Below are 18,383 nucleotides of genomic sequence, written 5' to 3' on the forward strand. Positions count from 1 at the left end.
TTTTTAGATTCCATATATATGTGTTAGCATACGGTATTTGTTTTTCTCTTTCTGACTTACTTCACTCTGATGGACCTAGAGACTGTCATTCAGAGTGAAGTAAGTCATGACTTTTTCTTAAGTCCTGGGTGCGAGGTGGCGGGTGGGGAGAGCACATAGCAGGTGGGAATGTCCAAGGCCACCTTCTCCTTGATTCTTTCCAAGTCCTTCTCCCGTGAGGCCCCACCTGGACTCTACCTGCAGGTGAGCTGCTGGTACCAGTGGGTCTGTTCACCCACTCATGCCCATCCCTCCCTGGACGACTTTTACACTCCCCAAAGCCCACTTTCCAGAGAGCTCCCCATCCCTTAGTGTCTGCAGACACAGCAGGTGACCAGCATGGCTCCTCCTGGCCCTCCGTGTCCTCCCTCCTCCATTTACCTCCAGGCCGCTTTTCTCAGATGCCCAGCTGCCAGCTCTCCCCCTGGGCTTCCTCCGTCTCTGGGCTGTAGCACTTGCTCCTTTATATTTTGGTTTTCAGTGTTCAGGAACCCTTAGGCTCCCAGATTCAGGGCATAGGAACCGCCCCCCCCCCAACAAGAGCCACTGTCTGGTCCTCTTGCTTTGGGGGCAGCAGGGCCCGGTGCTGCTGAGCAGAGGCCATGCAGGCTTTTGAACTGGCTTCCTTTCACTGTGGGTTCCCAGTCCTCCCTTTCCCCCCCTTCTCATCCATTCCACTTCCTCCCAATCCAAACAGCAGTGCCTCCTGTGCGTCTTTCTCACCACACTCCTCCGTCTCGGGCCTGCTTCCTCCCCTCTCTCCCTCCACCTGGATCGGGCAGGACAGTCATAAGGATACTCTATCCAAGGTCGTTACCGGGTCAGAGACGGGTGGTGTGTGGGCTCCAGAGACGGCTTCCAAACTGCCATTGGTTACTTGGCACTGATTTTGCACCTGAATAATTGAGAACCTTTTATGTGCCCCTTGGAGCAGCACTCAGAGTAAAATTAATTCCTCCACCCATTCATTCATTCACGTGAAATATGTGTATTGAGTGGCCTGGGCGTCCCATCTATGATGCTGTGCACCAGTGGGCAAACGACCTCCATCCAGGTGGCCAGGAAACCTCCACTGTCTTCACCCAAGTCACCCCCTTCCTTCGTCCTTCCCTGTCTCTGCCCAGCTCTCACCATTATAGAGCTTTCCCTTCCTGTCTTTACCCGAGGACGTGGCGGGGGCCTCATCCAGCCCGGGTGAGCCAGCTGTAGCTGAAGTCCCAACTTCTCACCAGACAAGCACTCTGTTTCTTGTTGACTTTCAGGCCAGAGGTGGTGTTTTAGACTGTTCAAACTGCTATAACAAGAATACCATAGACCAGCGGCTTAAACAGCAAACATTTATTTCTGACGGTTCTGGAGGCTGGGAAGCCCAAGATCAAGGCACTGGCCTCTTTCTGTTTGCGGATGGATGCCCTCTTGCTGTGTCCTCATGGCTGGGAGCAGAGAGATAGAGGAAGCAAGCTCTCTCCTGTCTCTACTTACAAAGAAACTAATTCCATCATGATGGCCCCATCCTTAGGACCTAATGACCTCCCAAAGGCCCCACCTCCAAATACCATTCCACTGGGATTAGGGTTTCAACATATGAATTTCGGGGGGACACAAAGCAGTCTATAACAGGTGGGTAAATCACTCAGAAGAGCAGGTGGGATCTGAGCATTCAGCAAGGCTTCCAGGAACCTTGTTCTATGGGACCCAGGTCATCTCAAACATGACAACAAGGAAAGCATGGCAGTCGTTGAAAGATGTGTCGAGTCCCTAAGAAAAATGAATAGACACTGCTCCCTGCCCTCAGGGACTAGAGACCCATGCTCAGCAAATGACAGATTGTAACAGCATGATCTTGCTTCCACCCCGTGCCTCCGAGGGTCTCCATCACAGTGCCGCCTCCTTAGGCTTTGAGTGAATGTACGGAAGTCTTGCTTGCTGGGTGGTTCGGGGAGTCTAAACGCGGCAGTGGTATTCCCAGGTGACCCACATCCCCCAATCATTAACCATCTAGTGTCCTGATGGGGGTGTGTTTGCTTCATGGTATATGGGTCCTGGCGCCAGAGATGTTACCCACCCCTTTCACTGTGGCATCCAGGACCTGGAGTCCACACACAGCTGCGTGCGGTCTGGTTTAATACATGTCCCACTCTCTGTCAAAAGTGTCCCTGTTTGGATGAGAATTGATAAGGCCACGGTATCTCTGAGACTCTAGTCTGACTCGCTTTGTCCGTCGCTTACTGGTTAGACAGTGTTCACCACGAGTCCACCAGCTCACTGCCTCCAGAGCCTCTGGACCCTTCCCACGCGTTGCTGCTTGCGGTTTGGGCGTGCTGACACCTCCAGTTCCCGGAGCTCTGTGAACTTACCTGTGCGTCACTTCTCACACAGCCACGTGTCCTGGGCTCTTTGCTGGTCCTTCTTCCCTCACCTTACCGGGCTCCCTCTTCCCTTTCTCTGTATTCACCGCCTACACTGTGCCTGGGACCTGGCAAGTGCTAGGTAAGCGTCGGGGTGTGTTTGAGAGGCGGGCACGGCTGTGAGGAGTTCAGGACCAGGTCCTGGTTCTGAATGGTACCGACTGCAATAACCGGCCCCCTGTGTGTGCAGGGAAGCTTCCCACTGCCCACAGGCATCGAGAAGTCATAGACTGGGGTGGGGGATGAGGGGCAGGAGGAACATGCCCAGGTCTCTGGCCACCGCTGTCCCTCGTCCCCGCTTCTGAGCTGCCGGCAGCACGCCCCTCACCTCGAATGACTACTTTTCCAGTATCTCTTGGCTGGAGTCTCACCTTCTCTGTTTCTCTTGTCCTGTTTTTATCCTCTCCTCTTGTCTGGCCTCATCTCCCCATTCTTTCCACTTTCCTGAATATTTCAGATCGTTTACCACGTACATTTACTACTGTTCTCATCAGAAGAGAGTAAATACTATCTCACCTGGGAAACGGGGATGGGGATGCTTCTCTCACAGCCCTGCTGTGGGGCTCAGCAGGTACTTCATCTTGGAGCCGCGCCCCCTTCCAGCCCACCACCCCTTCCCCTTCCTCCGGGGCGAGCTTGCTCAGCTGTAGGTGCTGCCCGACTTCCCACCTGTCGGCCTCTGTTCCACTTCCCAGCTCTGTGCTCTGAGTTCCCAAGCAGCCTGCCTACGGGTCCAGCATCCCGCGCCTGCTCCTTCACTTTCAAATCAACCACTTGCATTGTACCCCCATCATAAGAGTACTGTATTCTAAATTGTAACAACTTAGAGATAAAGAAAATGGTAAGTGGGAAATAAAAATCACAGGTAATCTGACCATTCAAATATAGCTTTGTCCCCTTTTTAGTGTATTGACCTCAAGACACACACACACATACACACACACAGAATCTTTCTCTACTGTATGTGTGTATTAGAGGTGCATTGAATTAAATCCATTGGACCTAATGCTGAATGTCTGAGCATCAAAGTCAACGTTTGGTTGTGTTTGAGGCTGGAGCTGAATATCACCATCATTGAATGAAAGCCAGACATTTTACAAAAGCAGGTTTTATTACTATTTTATTATTATTTATTAGTAGTAGTTACATTGTAAAAGGTTGACATCTGACTCAATAATATATGGGCACTGTTCACGGCTGATTGCTCCTGTGTTCATCATGCTGCAGTCGGTGATACTAAATAGATGTTCGTTTGCAGTTGAGTTTGGGGGAGGAATGAGAGGTATCAGGGGGACTTCATATTTCCCTAACATTTCCTCTTTTTTCTCTTTGTTTTCTTAATTGCATCTAGATTGATGATGATTTCCTCTAGATCAGCTTGATGTACGTGATTTTGAAGGTTTTCTCTCGTGCAGTTTTGAGGTAGCAAAGTTGACAAAGCTGGCTATTAATTCACCCTTGTACAGATATGAAAACTTCCAAATAAGAATTTTTCTTGAAAGATGCATGGCCTAAACAAATAAATTATAAAAATTAAAAATCTTGACAGTTTATTGCTATGAAGGCCAGTACATATACCAAACAACTCCACAAAGATATTAATTACAGGGCTTCCCTGGTGGTGCAGTGGTTAAGAATCTGCCTGCCAATGCAGGGGACATGGGTTTGAGCCCTGGTCCGGGAAGATCCCACATGCCGCGGAGCAACTAAGCCCATGAGCCACAGCTACTGAGCGAGTGTGCCACAACTACTGAAGCCCGCGTGCCTAGAGCCTGTGCTCCGCAACAAGAGAAGCCACCACAATGAGAACCCCATGCACCACAACGAAGAGTAGCCCCCGCTCGCTGCAACTAGAGAAAGCCCACGTGCAGCAACAAAGACCCAACGCAGCCAAAAATAAATAAATAAATAAATAAATAAATAAATTTTAAAAAAGCAGTCTTTCAAAATCTCTAAAGAAAAGATATTAATTACAGCATACACTGATAATCTCTTTTATTCTGCTTTGTATTATTATTTATGGTTCTATAGACATCGTAGCTCAAAAAGGATATAATAGTCTTCCTAAAGGCAGCAAGCTAATGCATTCTCCCTTAACATTTGTATTATTTCCCCATTTTCTCTTACATTTAAGTATTTGAAAATTCTTAATAATTGGTTTTGCACGTAAAATTAATAGCTTTCAGCCTATGGCAATGAATTATCACACATTATACTCCTACAACAGTATATTTATAAACCATCTGATAGGGAGAATTGAAACATATATATAAGGAGCTTTTCAATCTTAGTTCATCTAGAATGCCTATTTACGTTTGAAAGTGAACATTCAGACTTGAACAGTAAGTTTGTGTGGCATGCCTTGTTTTGGGATTGCTGTTGATATACTATAGATGTAGATAACGATGGTGACCCATGTGATTGTAGGGTCATTGATTACCCACAAGTTCAGGGATGCCAGAAACGATCCTGAAATGGGTATTCCACTGCTCGTCCTTTCAAAGATCGAGGCATTCGTTCAGAAGCAGGGCAAATACTGTGACTGAAGCTGAATTTTGATGGATCCCTGACAGATATATGTTTGCCTCTAAGCTTTTGTATCCTGCGCTCTATTAATGTACCCTTAGCATTTTCCTGTAACATTATTCTTTGAAATCATGATATTTAATGGCTGAGTGATTTTTATCTGTGTGGGTATTCCATAATTTATTAGCTTTTCACTTTATGTCAGACGTTTTAGTTCATTTGGTTTCTTTTCAACTTCAAACTGTATTTGGACAGTCAGCGCGCATGTGAGTCATTCATTTCTTCCCTTACCCTTCATATCCTTGGCCGCCGTGCCAAGACCTTGGCAGTGATCGAGAACTGGCCTCTTCTCTTTCATACAGGAAGGTCTCTCATGTATTTGAAGACAGTTTCACGTGTCCTCCTGCCTCAAGGAGTTTCCTTCAACCACAGCCTGGGTTTTAACTGAGGATCCCTCTAAGACCCTCTCAAGGGAAGCCTGTCCACTGACAGACCCCGAGCCTACAACCCAGGTGACCTGGCCTGTCTTCTGCCTGACAGATGAGACCCACTTCCCTCTGATGGTCTCCGGCTGTCATATTTGACTCAAGCACGGGACAATTCGTGGTGGAGGCCCCGTTGTGGTTATATATGTGGGCCTTTGTCTGTCATGTCCCAGAAGGCGGCCAGATTGAGTGTGGAGCTCACTCTTCCTGTCTTTCTCCAGAATCATAACCTCATCAGTAACCTCCCTACCTTTCTTCCTCTGGAACTGTTGGTTGCCCGTCTTCTTCTTGGGTCTGTGTGTTTTACCCTTTTTATAAAGTTCAAGGCAGGGATGCAGGGCCTTCAGCCACGAGGGTGGGCTTGGACCCTAGTGGGAATACAGGTGCTAATGCCCTAGTGGGCTCTGGTGCAGTGTCCGTGTTCCAAAGGGCACAGCACTGCCCACTCGGGCCAGGGAGCAGGGCTCTGCGTAAGCCAGCATTGCTAGCTGAGGTGGGAGGGCATCTCCCCAGGCTGCCCTGGGACTGCTTCCAGTTCCCTAATGCCAAACCTGCCTGCTGGCTAGGAGTGACTCAGGCCCACAGCCAGGGCTCTGTGTCCAGGAGGGAGACACCAGCTGATGGAGGAAGGACCTGGCCTCTTCCTCCTTTCCTGGGTCCACTGGCCGTCTCTTCCCATGTCTACCACCTCCTGCCCTGCTGCAGAGACCCCCACCCAGCCCGCCTTTGGATGAGGGCTGCCTTACAGAGGATACATGGCTGGTTAAAGTCTAGCAAGGACCTGGGGTCAGAGTCCCCTGGCTCTCGGTCTAATGATTTTTCTGTACCTTGTGCTACAAAAATCCCACCCTATGGAGGGCCTTTGGGAGTCATGTGCCCTGCCTTCCTTCCAGAAGTGGAAGGGACCCTTTCTCCCTTGCACATCAGGAGGAATCCTTTTTGATCTCTGCCTGAAATGTTTTGATAACAATCTAGAGATTTCAGCATACCTTGTGGTTGCACAAGAAATCCAAGTCACCAATTTTTCAGAACCTAAGCAGTTAACATTAGAAATTTTGCTGCAAATAAATTGATCAGTATGCAAGACAGTTGTCACGGCTGAATCATGGTCCACAGTTAAGGTAAACAGATCTGTGATGACATTTTCTGAGCGGAATACAAATGCAGCTCATTTCCTCCCAGAGGTTTCTGACATTTCTTCTACACGGATAACAGATTCTCCCAAGAAGGTGCTGGTCACAAGGAAGAAAGATCTTTGTTTAATCCCTCTGAAAAGGTATGGCTGTGATATTTGATGTGCTTTCTGTGGAAAGAATTGTTCTAAGAGAAATGAATAGTGAAGAGAGTGTTTTTCTTTGGGTAGCTGTCCCTCACTCCCTCCCAACCATGGAGAGACCCTTTTGGGTTTTGTTTATTTGAACGGTTATTAAAATATTATGTCATTGTTTTGTGAGAGTTTGCATGTCAATAACATTTTTTTGCAGTGTGAAGATCAAGGGATATTTTTCTTATTTAGATTCACATGAAATAGTGGGGGAGGGAACAAAATGTTTTTTCATTTCCTCATGTTCTTTTCATCTGTAATGCTCTCAAGTTTCACATTTTTCCCCAGGTTTTTGCTCCCTATACTGTATTTTAGGAATTCTGTACACTGTGTCTGCATTTGAAATGTGAAATAGTCCTTAGCTAGATGCTGCATTGTAAGCTAGATCTGTTTTCTGTATTCCGGTGAAGCTTTCAAAAGCCTCAGCTTGTACTGCAGTTGAAATGAGCTGAAAACCTGCAACTTTGTGTAAGGGCAGGCAGTCATTCCATCCCTGTGCGTAACGGGAAACAACATTTCCTGGGTTGGAGGCAATACTGGCATTTGGGGTGGGACTGCTGTAGATGGAGAGATTTCTGTCTATTTGTGCATTTGTCATTGGTTATGACCAGGGATCCTGAGCAAGGAGCTGTACAAGACGGTTGCATTTGAGGTGGGGGAATAATTCTAGATCCTGTTGGGAGCTGCAGTTGGGGTAAAAGGCCAGAAAGCTCCAGTGACTGGACATGAACAAGAGGGCATGCCCCTCCAAGCAGGGGCATGAATGAGTCTGTTCATAAATTCTGGAGCAATCAAAGGAATACATTTAGGAAAAGGGCATCTTTTATATCGTGCTTCATTCCTCCCTGAAGCATTTGCAGTCCATTGCCAGGATAGCACAGGTGTGGCCTCCTCCAGGAAGCCTTCTTGGATCTTCCTGGTCCTTCCCACCACCCAGTGTCCAGTCTCTTGCACAGCACACAGCTCTCAGTATGAAATTACCTGGCTCTGGGTCTCCATCACACTCAAGACTGAACCTGTCAGCGGCAGGATGGGGTCTTTCCATCTCTGACTGACCAGCTTGTAGCACAGCTCCTGGCTCAAAATCAGAGCTTAGCAAATGCTGTGTGTAATTGAAACAGGCCCCATTTTCTTACAGCAGCTTCTGCAGAAGGAAGGGATGTCCTGATTAACCCCATTTCTTAGTTGGAGAATAGATGGGGAAACTGAGTCGCATAGTAATGAAGCCAGACTAGAACCAGACGCCTATTTAGCGCGTGACCCTCTGAATAAATGGACAGAGGAAGGTGTAAGCGATCACACCTCTCCTTTGCTGCAGAGTCCCCATATATCAAGTGTATGGTGTGGTAGATGTAAATATGCAACCGAACCAACCATATTTTTCTTCCTCCTCCCGAAATTTTTTGCCCCGTGCAGTCTCAGTGTAGGAGGATCAGGTGACCAAGGCTTTTTAGAGTCTTCCTTTCTGGGCCCTGACAGTGACACATCGTGTATTTTGAGGCAGTAACATCATCTCCTTCCTCCTGAATGCCCTCTGGGCGGCTCCATCATTCAGGCCCTGTTTTCTGTCATCTGGACCGCTGTGACCTTCATTCATTCACAGGAGAAGTACAGGTACAGTAAGAATGAATCACCAGGGACCAGACCTAGAATGGGAGGGAAAGGGATTGGCCAAGGACAGGCTTCCTTGGAAAAGTGATGTTTGAGCTGAATCTCAATGACTGTTAGGAGTTAACTTGGTGAAGAGATGGAAGAGGGCTTTCTGGCCACAGGACACAGCATGTGCAAAGGCCCTGAGGTGGGAGGGAACACAGTGTGTTCATAAGACTGATAGGGCAGGGTGGCCAGAGCCGAAGAGGTGGGCAGGAGAGGTGGACAGCAGCCTGACCACACAGGAACTGGCTGATCGTTGCAGGGAACTCCACATTTGTGCTGAGAGCAAAGAGAAGCCGCTAGAGGAGAGAAGTAAGAGGTGGACTGGTCAGCTGACTCCTGTGCGAACAGTGGGAGAGTAGATGCAGAGAGACCAAGGGAGGAGGCCCTGCGATAGGCCAGCAGAGAACCCAGAGGACGGAGAGACCTTTAGGACGTGACAGCAGGACTTGAGAACTGGATTTGGGAATCATCAGCACAGAAGTGGTACTGATGCCGGTGCTTGAATGGGTTCACCTGGAGGGAGAACAGAGAAGAGGGAGTGGTGAAAGTGCCTGGAGGCCGGGTGGAGGAGGGGGAGCTGGCCAAGGAGAGGAGAAGGAGGGCCTGAGAGGTGGGAGGGAGGGGATGCAGCCCCTGGCAACCCAGGAGAGAGTGCTGGTGGTGGGGAGCGGGCAGCTGCACCCCACAGAAAAGGGCGGGGGCAGAGATGAGACCCCTGTGATGACGCCAGCTCCCTAGCCGGGTGACATAGACAAAGGCCTGACTGCAGGGGATTGAAGGGAGAATGAGAAGTGAGGAGACCCTGAGGGGAGGCCCAAAGGGGAGCAGTGACTTTGCCACATGTGGCAACTCTTTTTTTTTTTTTTTTCTTAATATTTATATGTTCTTTATTTATTTATTTGGCTGTGCTGGGTCTCACTTGCGGCATGTGGGCTCCTTAGTTGTGGCATGAGGGATCTTAGTTGCGGCATACATGTGAGATCTAATTCCCCAACTAGGGAGCGAACCCAGGCCCCCTGCATTGGGAGCGTGCAGTCTTACCCACTGGACCAGCAGGGAAGTCCCCACACGTGGCAACTCTTACTTGTACAGTTGACAATTCCTCCTCTGCTTTTAGGATTGATTTGCATGTTGACGTGGTGTTCTGGTCCGTAGGATGTGTTCATGTTTCTGTGGCACTAGAGCCTCTCCTTGTTACGTGTGGTCAGCCCTCAACTGCGGGGGAAGTCAAGGTGCGGACCACGACCGCCACGCTTCTCTCAGTGGAATTCCTTGCCAGTGCCCGCCTGGGTCGCCCACAGGGAACAGGAGTCGAGAGGTCGCGGGTGGTTCATCCGGGATTTCTGGGCTCCCTTGCTGGCTTGCGTGAACCCTCTGAAGGCAGTGTGCGGCTGTGTGGGACCGTGGGGTCCCAGGGCTGTGACGGGGGCACGTGCACCTGCTCAGGTGAGGCTCTCCTGGGTGAGAGCACGGTGTAGTGAGGAGGGAGCCGTGTCCACGTCAGTCCAGGGCGGGGGGTGTGCATCTGTGGAGCCCTGCAGGGACCTGGGAGAGGGGGTGGAGGCACACTTGGGGCCTGTCTGCTGACCCCTCCCTGGGCTATGGGTGGGCCAGCCAGAGCTCTCAGTAGGGAGGCAGTGTGAGGTCGGCACAGGACGAGGACCGCGGCTCAGGCTGCCCGGGCCTGCGGCAGCCCCCTGTGTCTCCCTTGTAATAGCATCACCCTGGGGGGCATTTTGCACGTGGGGCTGCAGAGGAGTCAGTCCTGTGGCCGCCTCCCTCTTCTGTGGCCCACTGTCACCCTTCCTGCACTTCTGTGAGACAGAGCCATAGAAATCAAATCACAGAAGTGACCTAATCCCTTACAGTAAGAAAACGATCGTAAGTTTTGTTAGTGCCTGTGTGTGTGTTTTACTTAGCAAACGCTTAGAAGCGCTTACTATGTGCCAGACATCATTCTAAGTGCTTTATGGGTATTAGCTTTTTTAATCCTCATAGCAACCTCATGAGGGATTTACTATTTCTTATTATGCCCATTTTATAGATAGAAGACTGAGGCACAGAAAAGCTAAGTTTTGCTCAAGGGTTATGTAAAAATACAGACACACCCACTCACACACACAATGTCTGCTTTAAAAAACATTCTTTTCTTGGGGGAAAGTCAAAGGGGAAAGGGGAAATAACTTCTGCCAGGCATCTATTATTTTTATTTTTTATTTACCAATCGTCTTTATTTTTTTTTAAACGACAGAAATTTATTGTCTCACAGTCTGGAGGCTAGAAGTTTGAAATCCAAGTGTCAGCAGGCTTGGTTCTTTCTGAAAGCTCTGAGGAAAGCTCTTTTCCATGCCAATCTCATTGCTTTTGGTGGTTGCTGACAGTCTTTGGCATTCTGTGGCTTGTAGACTGCCAGGCGTCTTAAATGAGTGATCTTCCTTAATCCGCACGGTAACTGTGCATGATGTGGGGATATTCCTTTTTTTATAGATGAGGAAACTGGAGCTTAGGGGTGATGGATAGCTTGCCCGTGACCCCAAAGCATGGACATTTCCTGCATGTCACGCAGCTTCCACCTGGGCCTGTGATTTAGAGTCTTGATGTTACAGCGTCTCTGGTTGCCCCCACCCCACCCGGGGAAGGGGTCTGCTGGCCGCCCAGCCTCTGCCTGAGCACCTTGAGAGGCGAGGGCCCTGCAGGGAGTGGCTGAATGGCGAGAGCCTGCTCTGCTGCTTCGCAGTCATGTGACCGAGGCATGGCCCTGACCTCTCTCTGCCCAAGTTCCCTCGTCTGTAAAATGAGTTGACTTTATACCTCTCTTGTAGGCTGGATGTAAAGCACATGTGGAGAGCCTGGGACATAGTGAGCGCTCAACATATATCTTATTACCTTTATACAAAAATATTTTACACATTTTTGTATAGGATGTTTATCATTATTATTAAGCCAATCCATTCCATTGTTGGACACTCTTGTGATTAAAAAGGTATCCCCTTCCTTTATCTCTGTCTCATTCGTTCACTGCTTCTAGCTCTCCAGCTATATACGCTTTCGACTGTGGCTTACAATGAAACCCTTTAAAAATACTTATTTCTCTATTTGTGGTCATTAAATTAACACATCATTAGATTAATGTTAAATTAACACGTGTTGTTGAAGAAAAAAACCTTGTATATTCAAAAACAAAAAGAGCTTTTAGGAGAAAATAAAACCCACCTATAATTCCCACAACAAAAATAGCCAAGTTTAACACATTGGTGTACTTGTATCTGCCTTCTGGTCTTTTTCTGTGCATATATTAAGTACATACACACACACACACACACACACACACACAGAGCTGTGGCATCCTCTTGTGAGGCATGGGTAACTTAATGTCTCTTGACACATACTGCCAACTCATCCTTCACAAAGGCTGTGTTCATGTACACCCCCAGGGGCAAGGTATGACCATGGCCACATTGTCACCCAGTAGGTATCCGACTCGATTTCCTCTCTGCTCAGTGCTACAGTCAAGGTTCCACTTTTCTTCCTTTTGGAGTGAAATTCAAAAGCCCTGGAGCAAATCAACAATGGGCTTATGGGGCTACTTTCCATCTAAATGTATAATACCAGGCTCTGGGACTTCCCTGGTGGCACAGTGGTTAAGAATCCACCTCCCAATGCAGGGGACACGGGTTTGAGCCCTAGTCTGGAAGATCCCACATGCTGCAGAGCAACTAAGTCTGCATTCTAGAGCCCGCGAGCCACAACTACTGAGCCTGTGGGCCCCAACTACTGAAGCCCATGGGCCTAGAGCCTTTGCTCTGCAACAAGAGAAGCCACCGCAAATGAGAAACCCTCGCACCGCAATGAAGAGTATCCTCCGCTCGCTGTAACTAGAGAAAGCCGGAGCGCAGCAATGAAGACCCAACGCAGCCAAAAAAATAAATAAATAAATAAATACCAGGCTCTGCCTTGGAGACCCTCACCTCTGACCTGGGGAGTGACCTTCCTTTGGCCACCTTTCCTGGATGGGTGTCCTAGGAGCTTTGGTAACTTACATTCGAGTCATATGAAAAAGTTGCCAGATCTGGGGAGCAGGTAGTCACTTCTCCAAAGAAGGCTGACAGCTGATTACATTGGTAGATATGAACATAGATTACAGATGAGAGAGACATGTTTTTTATATTTTTATTTGAATGTATTAAGAGTGGCTCCTAAAAGACATCAGAGAAAAGTTTAACATTTAAAGTGAATTTTAGTCTCATCGATTGCATCTTTCACTTGGTTTGTTTCGTATCTAAAACACTATTTTAGTTACCACAGTGGCGTTTGATAAAATGAGACATCCATTCCTTGAAAAAACTAAGAAAATGGGATAGGAGCAGTTTTCCTTGATGTCATAAAGCATATTTGTCTTAAACCAGTGGGTCATTACAATTAAATTCGAGGACCAAGCAAGTTTGCTTACCATCACCATATTCATGATAATTTTAATCATTGCTGCTTGAGAGTTTTTTTCCCTCCCAGGCACTGTGTTAGGCTCTTCATATACATTATCCTTAATTTTTAAAATGATCCTTTAAAGTAGATTATTGCTAGGAACTGTTTGAGTTGTGATTTGAAACCAGGTATGTTTCACTGCAAAGCTCTGTGGCCTTTCTGTTACCCAGTTATTGCTCATTATTATTGAATATTCTAGAAGTTCTGGCCAGTGAAATAAGACATGAAAAGAAACTAAACCTTTAACTATTTAAAGTGAGAAAATGGTATCATTATTTGTAGCCCATAGGATTTGTAAAATTAGAAAATTCAGAAGAATTAGTGATGAATTATTACAACAATTTAAAAAATTTGGTGAAATGGCAGGACATATGGCAATGGCCCTAGAAACTCTTTAGCCAGGCATGCAAATTTTGAAAGCATAATACGTACATAGAACAGCAAGGGAGGGGAGGGCAACACCTATCTTAGCTGCTGGTCGAATCAGTTGACATCAAGCATGACAGAGTTATTGTAGCACAAGTGTCTTCATAGCTAGTAACCAATCAGAAAGTAATCTGGGAAAGGAGATCTCATTCACACTAGTAGCAATGATCATAATACACAACACAACATCACATCATAATAACATCACAAAGTACCTAGAAATAAACTGAATGAGAAAGTGGGGGGATCTATATGATGAAAATGCAAGACTTTATTGAGCTAAAAAGGAAGTCTTGAGTAAATTATAGGCTTATGTCAATTCTTTGTTGAAAATTCTAAATATTGCAAAAATGTCACTTTTGTCCAAAATTAATTTGTAGGTTCAAGATAATCCAGTTAATTTCCAAAGGAGGTTAAACTTTATATCTTAATCAAATTATTCTAAAATTTAAATGGAAGAATAAGCCAGAAGAACAAAGATAATTCTGAAAGGTAAGAGCAGTGAGAGAAACTTGCATCACTAAGTGTGTTATAATGGTGCAATACTAGAGCAAGTATAGATAACTGGGTAATTGACAAAAAAAGAAAATAGATATTCTAGAAACAGACACATTTTCTATGTACAAATAAAATGTAAAACAGAGGGAGCATCAAAAAAACTTATGGGGAAAAGGAAGGACTCGAATAAATGAGGTTAGGACAGTTGAGCTTTTCTTCTGCTGTGGACTGAATTGTATCATCTCAAAATTCATATGTTGAAGCCCTAATCGTACCACTCCCCCCCACCCCCCATTGACTGTATTTGAAGCTAGAGCTTATGGGAGGTAATTAAGTTTAAATGAGGTCATAAGAGTAGGACCCTAGGATTGGTGGCCTTAGAAGAAGAGAAAATGCGACGACACAGAGGGCAGGTGGTCTATAAACCAGGAAGAGGATTCTCACTGGCACCCAAATTGGCTGGCACCTTGATCTTGGACTTCCCAGTCCCAGAACTGTGAGAAAATACGTTTCTTTCGTTTAGGCCCCCCAGCTGTGGTATTTTGTTATGGCAACCCAAGCTGACCAATACATCTTAAAACTCTACCTCTTAAAGCTTTCTCTAGTATTAAAAAAACCTCTTAACCTAAAAAAGCAAGCAACAGATTGGAAAAATATTGTAAAGGATTTTCAGAAAATGTGGCAAAGCTCTAATATCTTTGTCATAAAAAGAGATCATACAAATAGATGAGAAAAAACCTCTGAGTCTCAGTAGAGAAACAGGTACATGATATACAGATGCAGTTTACAGGAGAAAACGTAAACCTAGAATGAGTCAGGTCTTCTTAGAAATGCTTTTTGCATGCGGGAGGGGGGAGGGGGTAGTTTTGGACATTGTGGATGGTGAGCCGCCATCCTTCTGTGTTGTGTGTGTAGCCCCCTTTGCTGGAGATGCGTATGTGCCTCTCATTTTCAAATTATGTCGATGTATTTGCATATAGGGCTCCCTTGCCCCCCTCCCCTTATCCCATGGTGCACGGGTTCTATGACACATGCATATCACATGTAAAGATTGTAGCCAACTCAGCATATCCGCCGCATGGCCTTCATGAAGCATACACTTTCTCTGTGGTAGAAACTACTTGTGTCTACCCGTCCACTTGCACTTGGTATCTCGCACCAAGCCTGGAGGGCACAAGAATATACCTAGTGGGGTCTGATGGAGGCAGGCTGGTGTGGGCCTGTCCTCGCAGAGCTGGCCCTTTTTCTGGGCCAGTGAAACTTAATCATGGGAAACAGTCCAGCAGAATAAGATGCTGATGTGACAGCAAGACTGGGCCTGCCCCTGGCCCGGCCCCTGGTCCACCATGGGCACCTGTGGAAGTCACTTAATCTCTTTTTCCTTGCTTCCCTCATCTGTCTGAGGAGAGGATTGGACTTTCCATATTCCTCAACCCTTGCCCCATAGCCAGGGTTTTTGTGGAACTTCGCCGTCTGCACCTTTGTTTTCCCCAAATAAAATGGGACAAATATCATCTTCTTTCCTAACTGCACATTGCATTCCGTTTTCCACTCCTTCCTCCCCACTCCCCACCTCCGAGCTGGAGGGTAACCACAGAGGGAAAGGGTGGGCCTTTCCAGGTCTGCAGACAATGGCGAAGATCTCCTCCAGCCTGATGTTTCCTTAACTCAAAGGCAGGAATGAGGTAGTTGACTTTAAAATACTTAAACTAGTGTCACGTGGAACATGAGTTGTTCAGAGAACACATTTTAAGAGTTTCCACCGTTAGAGACCTTTATGATACGCTGGCTTAGTCACAGGTAAACAAACGTCCTTATATCAGGACTTCTCACTGTGTTTTTTGGTGGACATTGAAATCTTCGAGAAGGGGGATAAGTGTGTGGCTTTTCCCTACCCTGTTTGACCACGCAACCCTTTTTCCTGGAGAATCTTAAGGGCCTGATGTTCTGTGGGACTTAACTTTGGGAAGCGGTAACTTTTGTTTTCGCCCATGTTTGCACTGGCCTTTTAATTTTGGGACTTAATGGACTTAACGTGCTTTAGCCTCCATTGCAGAAAAAAATATAGATTTCTTATCAGAAGCAGGCAGATATAAGGTTATGAGGTCATTGCTGTTCATACTGCCTAGCTGTCACAAATCCAGTACAGGAATTGTTTAGAGAGGAGAGGATTGCTTTAAGAAAGGGATTTTCTTTTTCTCCTTGAGTACTTTCCAATGTGTACATTAGTTAAAAAAAAACAAACAAAACTAATAGCCCTCAAATTTTTGTGAACATAGTGGAGTAGCTAAATTAAGATTTTGTTTATTAGTACTGTAAAATTCTTCTACAGAACTTTTGAGTGGAGTAGTTCAGGTTGACCTTAGACTATGTTTATTAAACACAATGTCTTTGGACATAACTGTGGATCAGCTGTCAGATGCCTCTGTGGTTTCTGGGAGGGGGCAGAGAGCAGTAACTTAACACTTCGGAGCATCACGAACGTTCCTTCACTAACAAGGGCCCAGATCCCTGTCTTTATCCCAGGCTGTCTCTTCTGAAATACATTTTCGTAGACTGTTGCATCCCTTCTGCCCTGGATAAGAGTTGGGCTGAGAAAATCGAGCCCTGTGGAAGTCATTCCCAAGAACAATAAACAGGATAAGAGAGGCCCCTGGAGTATTGCTTTTGCCATTTAATGGTCTGAGGAAAGGGCATCTGAGTTCAAGAACTCTCCACAAAGTGGGAAGGAGAAATTCTTTAACTGTGGTTTCTTTGACGTTAGGGATGTGTACCTTGGCCTTAACAAGCTTCTGAAAGTTTCTAGCTTATAAGCAATAATACATTATGATAAAGATGCACAGGAAAGGTACTCTCATCTAATGCCAGACCTGCCTGTTCTTTTTTTTTTAATTGGAGTATAGTTGCTTTACAATGTTGTGTTGGTTTCTGCTGTACAATGAAGTGAATCAGCTGTATGTATACATATATCCCCTCTCTCTTGGACCTCCCTCCCAACCCCCGCCATCCCACCCATCTAGGTCATCACAGAGCACTGAGCTGAGCTCCCTGTGCTATTCAGCAGGTTCCCACTAGCTATCTATTTTACACATGGTAGTGTATTCCTCTCAAACCTAATCTCCCAATTCATCCCACCCTCCCCTTCCCCGCACCGTGTCCACCTGTCTGTTCTCTATGTCTTGTGTCTCTATTCCTGCCCTGCAAATAGGTTCATTTGTACCACACCTAGAGTCTGTCATACAGAGTGAAGTAAGTCAGAAAGAGAAAAACAAAGACCTACTTATTCTTTAAGTTAACGTTTCTTCCTAGAAAGTCCTGGCTGTGGAGAGCCGTTGTCACTGGCTTACCGTGCAGCCTGAAGGGATGCTTTTAAGGCCCCTGGACCTCACTGTCCTCATCATGAATGGAGGGCCAGGCAGGGCTCTATATTCAGGGATTCTGAGTCCAAATTTAGAGAGGGGAACAGACTTTCCGCTTGAACACAGATGCCCAGGGTGAGGACTGAGCATCAGTGGTGGTGCTGCAGGGGATTGGCTCTTTTGGTTCTCTGGGTTGGCCCCATGTGGGCTACCAGTAGTTGGGACCAGCAGTGGGGTCCTTCCCCTTAAGCTTTGGCCACATGCCTGGTTTCCTGAACGTCTTACCCGCCTCCAGGTGACAGGAGACAAGAGCTCTTTATGAAAGCTAAGTTAGCTGCGCGAACTCTTTTTTTACCACCTAAACTAAGTATGGGCATACTGCCCAGGGATATCCTTTTCCAGACAGGGGAAGGGCTCAGCTGCGTCATGTGACTAATGATGGGCCCAGGACCCAGGTTCCTGGATTCTCCTCCCAGGTGGTGCTTTTGGTCTGCCGGACAGTCTTCTTGCTTATTCCTGGATTTTCTGGCATTAACAAAACCTCTCATCTTTGCTGAATTGCAGAAATGGCTTCGGACATCCCAGGATCGGTGACATTGCCCGTTGCCCCCATGGCGGCCACTGGACAGGTGAGGATGGCCGGGGCCATGCCCGCCCGCGGAGGAAAGCGGCGTTCTGGGTAAGCAACCTCGGTGGTTCCAGGAATTGGGCTTAATACATGTTGAGCAACACTCTTGACCTGTTAGGAAAATATTGTCTCTCCCCCTCCTGGAGAATAAAAGCTCAGCAGTTTGCATCCTGTTTAGATTTTGCAAGATTCCTAACTATGCATGTGATTTGCCTCTAAGTGTTTTTGGGCCTCAGCACCCAGCTGGGGACTTCTGTTTGCTTGTCCTTGTGGTGAGAATGGCTCTGTGATCCTGCTGGGCTTTGCTCAGGCCATCTCTCTGAGGGAGGGGGCTTACCCATCCCTCTGCCTGAGCCCACCAGCCGGAGGGCAGCCCTGCAGGTCGAGCTTCAGACCCTGTGGGCAGCAAAGATCCCTCTGGTGCTTTCTGTTCTTTGCTCCGTCTTCCCGTCTTTGCTAGGTGGTGTGCAGGAATTCCTTTCCAAAAAAACTGGCTCTAGCCCAGCACCTAAAGTCTGGGCAGCTTACATTGTAACCTGCTCTGCCAGTAAA

The 18,383-nt window shown here is 46.9% G+C and overlaps 1 protein-coding gene across 8 annotated transcripts in view; it reads left to right on the forward strand.

Annotated features, from left to right (window-relative positions):
• Nucleotides 1–18,383, forward strand: part of ARNT2 (aryl hydrocarbon receptor nuclear translocator 2) — a 201,280-nt gene that overhangs the window by 35,945 nt on the left and 146,952 nt on the right. For all 8 annotated transcript variants that reach the window (XM_059912323.1, XM_059912322.1, XM_059912325.1 and 5 more), the window contains one exon: nt 17,768–17,882. In XM_059912323.1, coding sequence (XP_059768306.1) covers nt 17,768–17,882 — 115 coding nt within the window. The remainder of the gene's footprint in view (nt 1–17,767; nt 17,883–18,383) is intronic.

Source organism: Balaenoptera ricei, chromosome 2 (genome assembly GCF_028023285.1).
Source record: "Balaenoptera ricei isolate mBalRic1 chromosome 2, mBalRic1.hap2, whole genome shotgun sequence".
Classification (NCBI taxonomy): domain Eukaryota; kingdom Metazoa; phylum Chordata; class Mammalia; order Artiodactyla; family Balaenopteridae; genus Balaenoptera; species Balaenoptera ricei.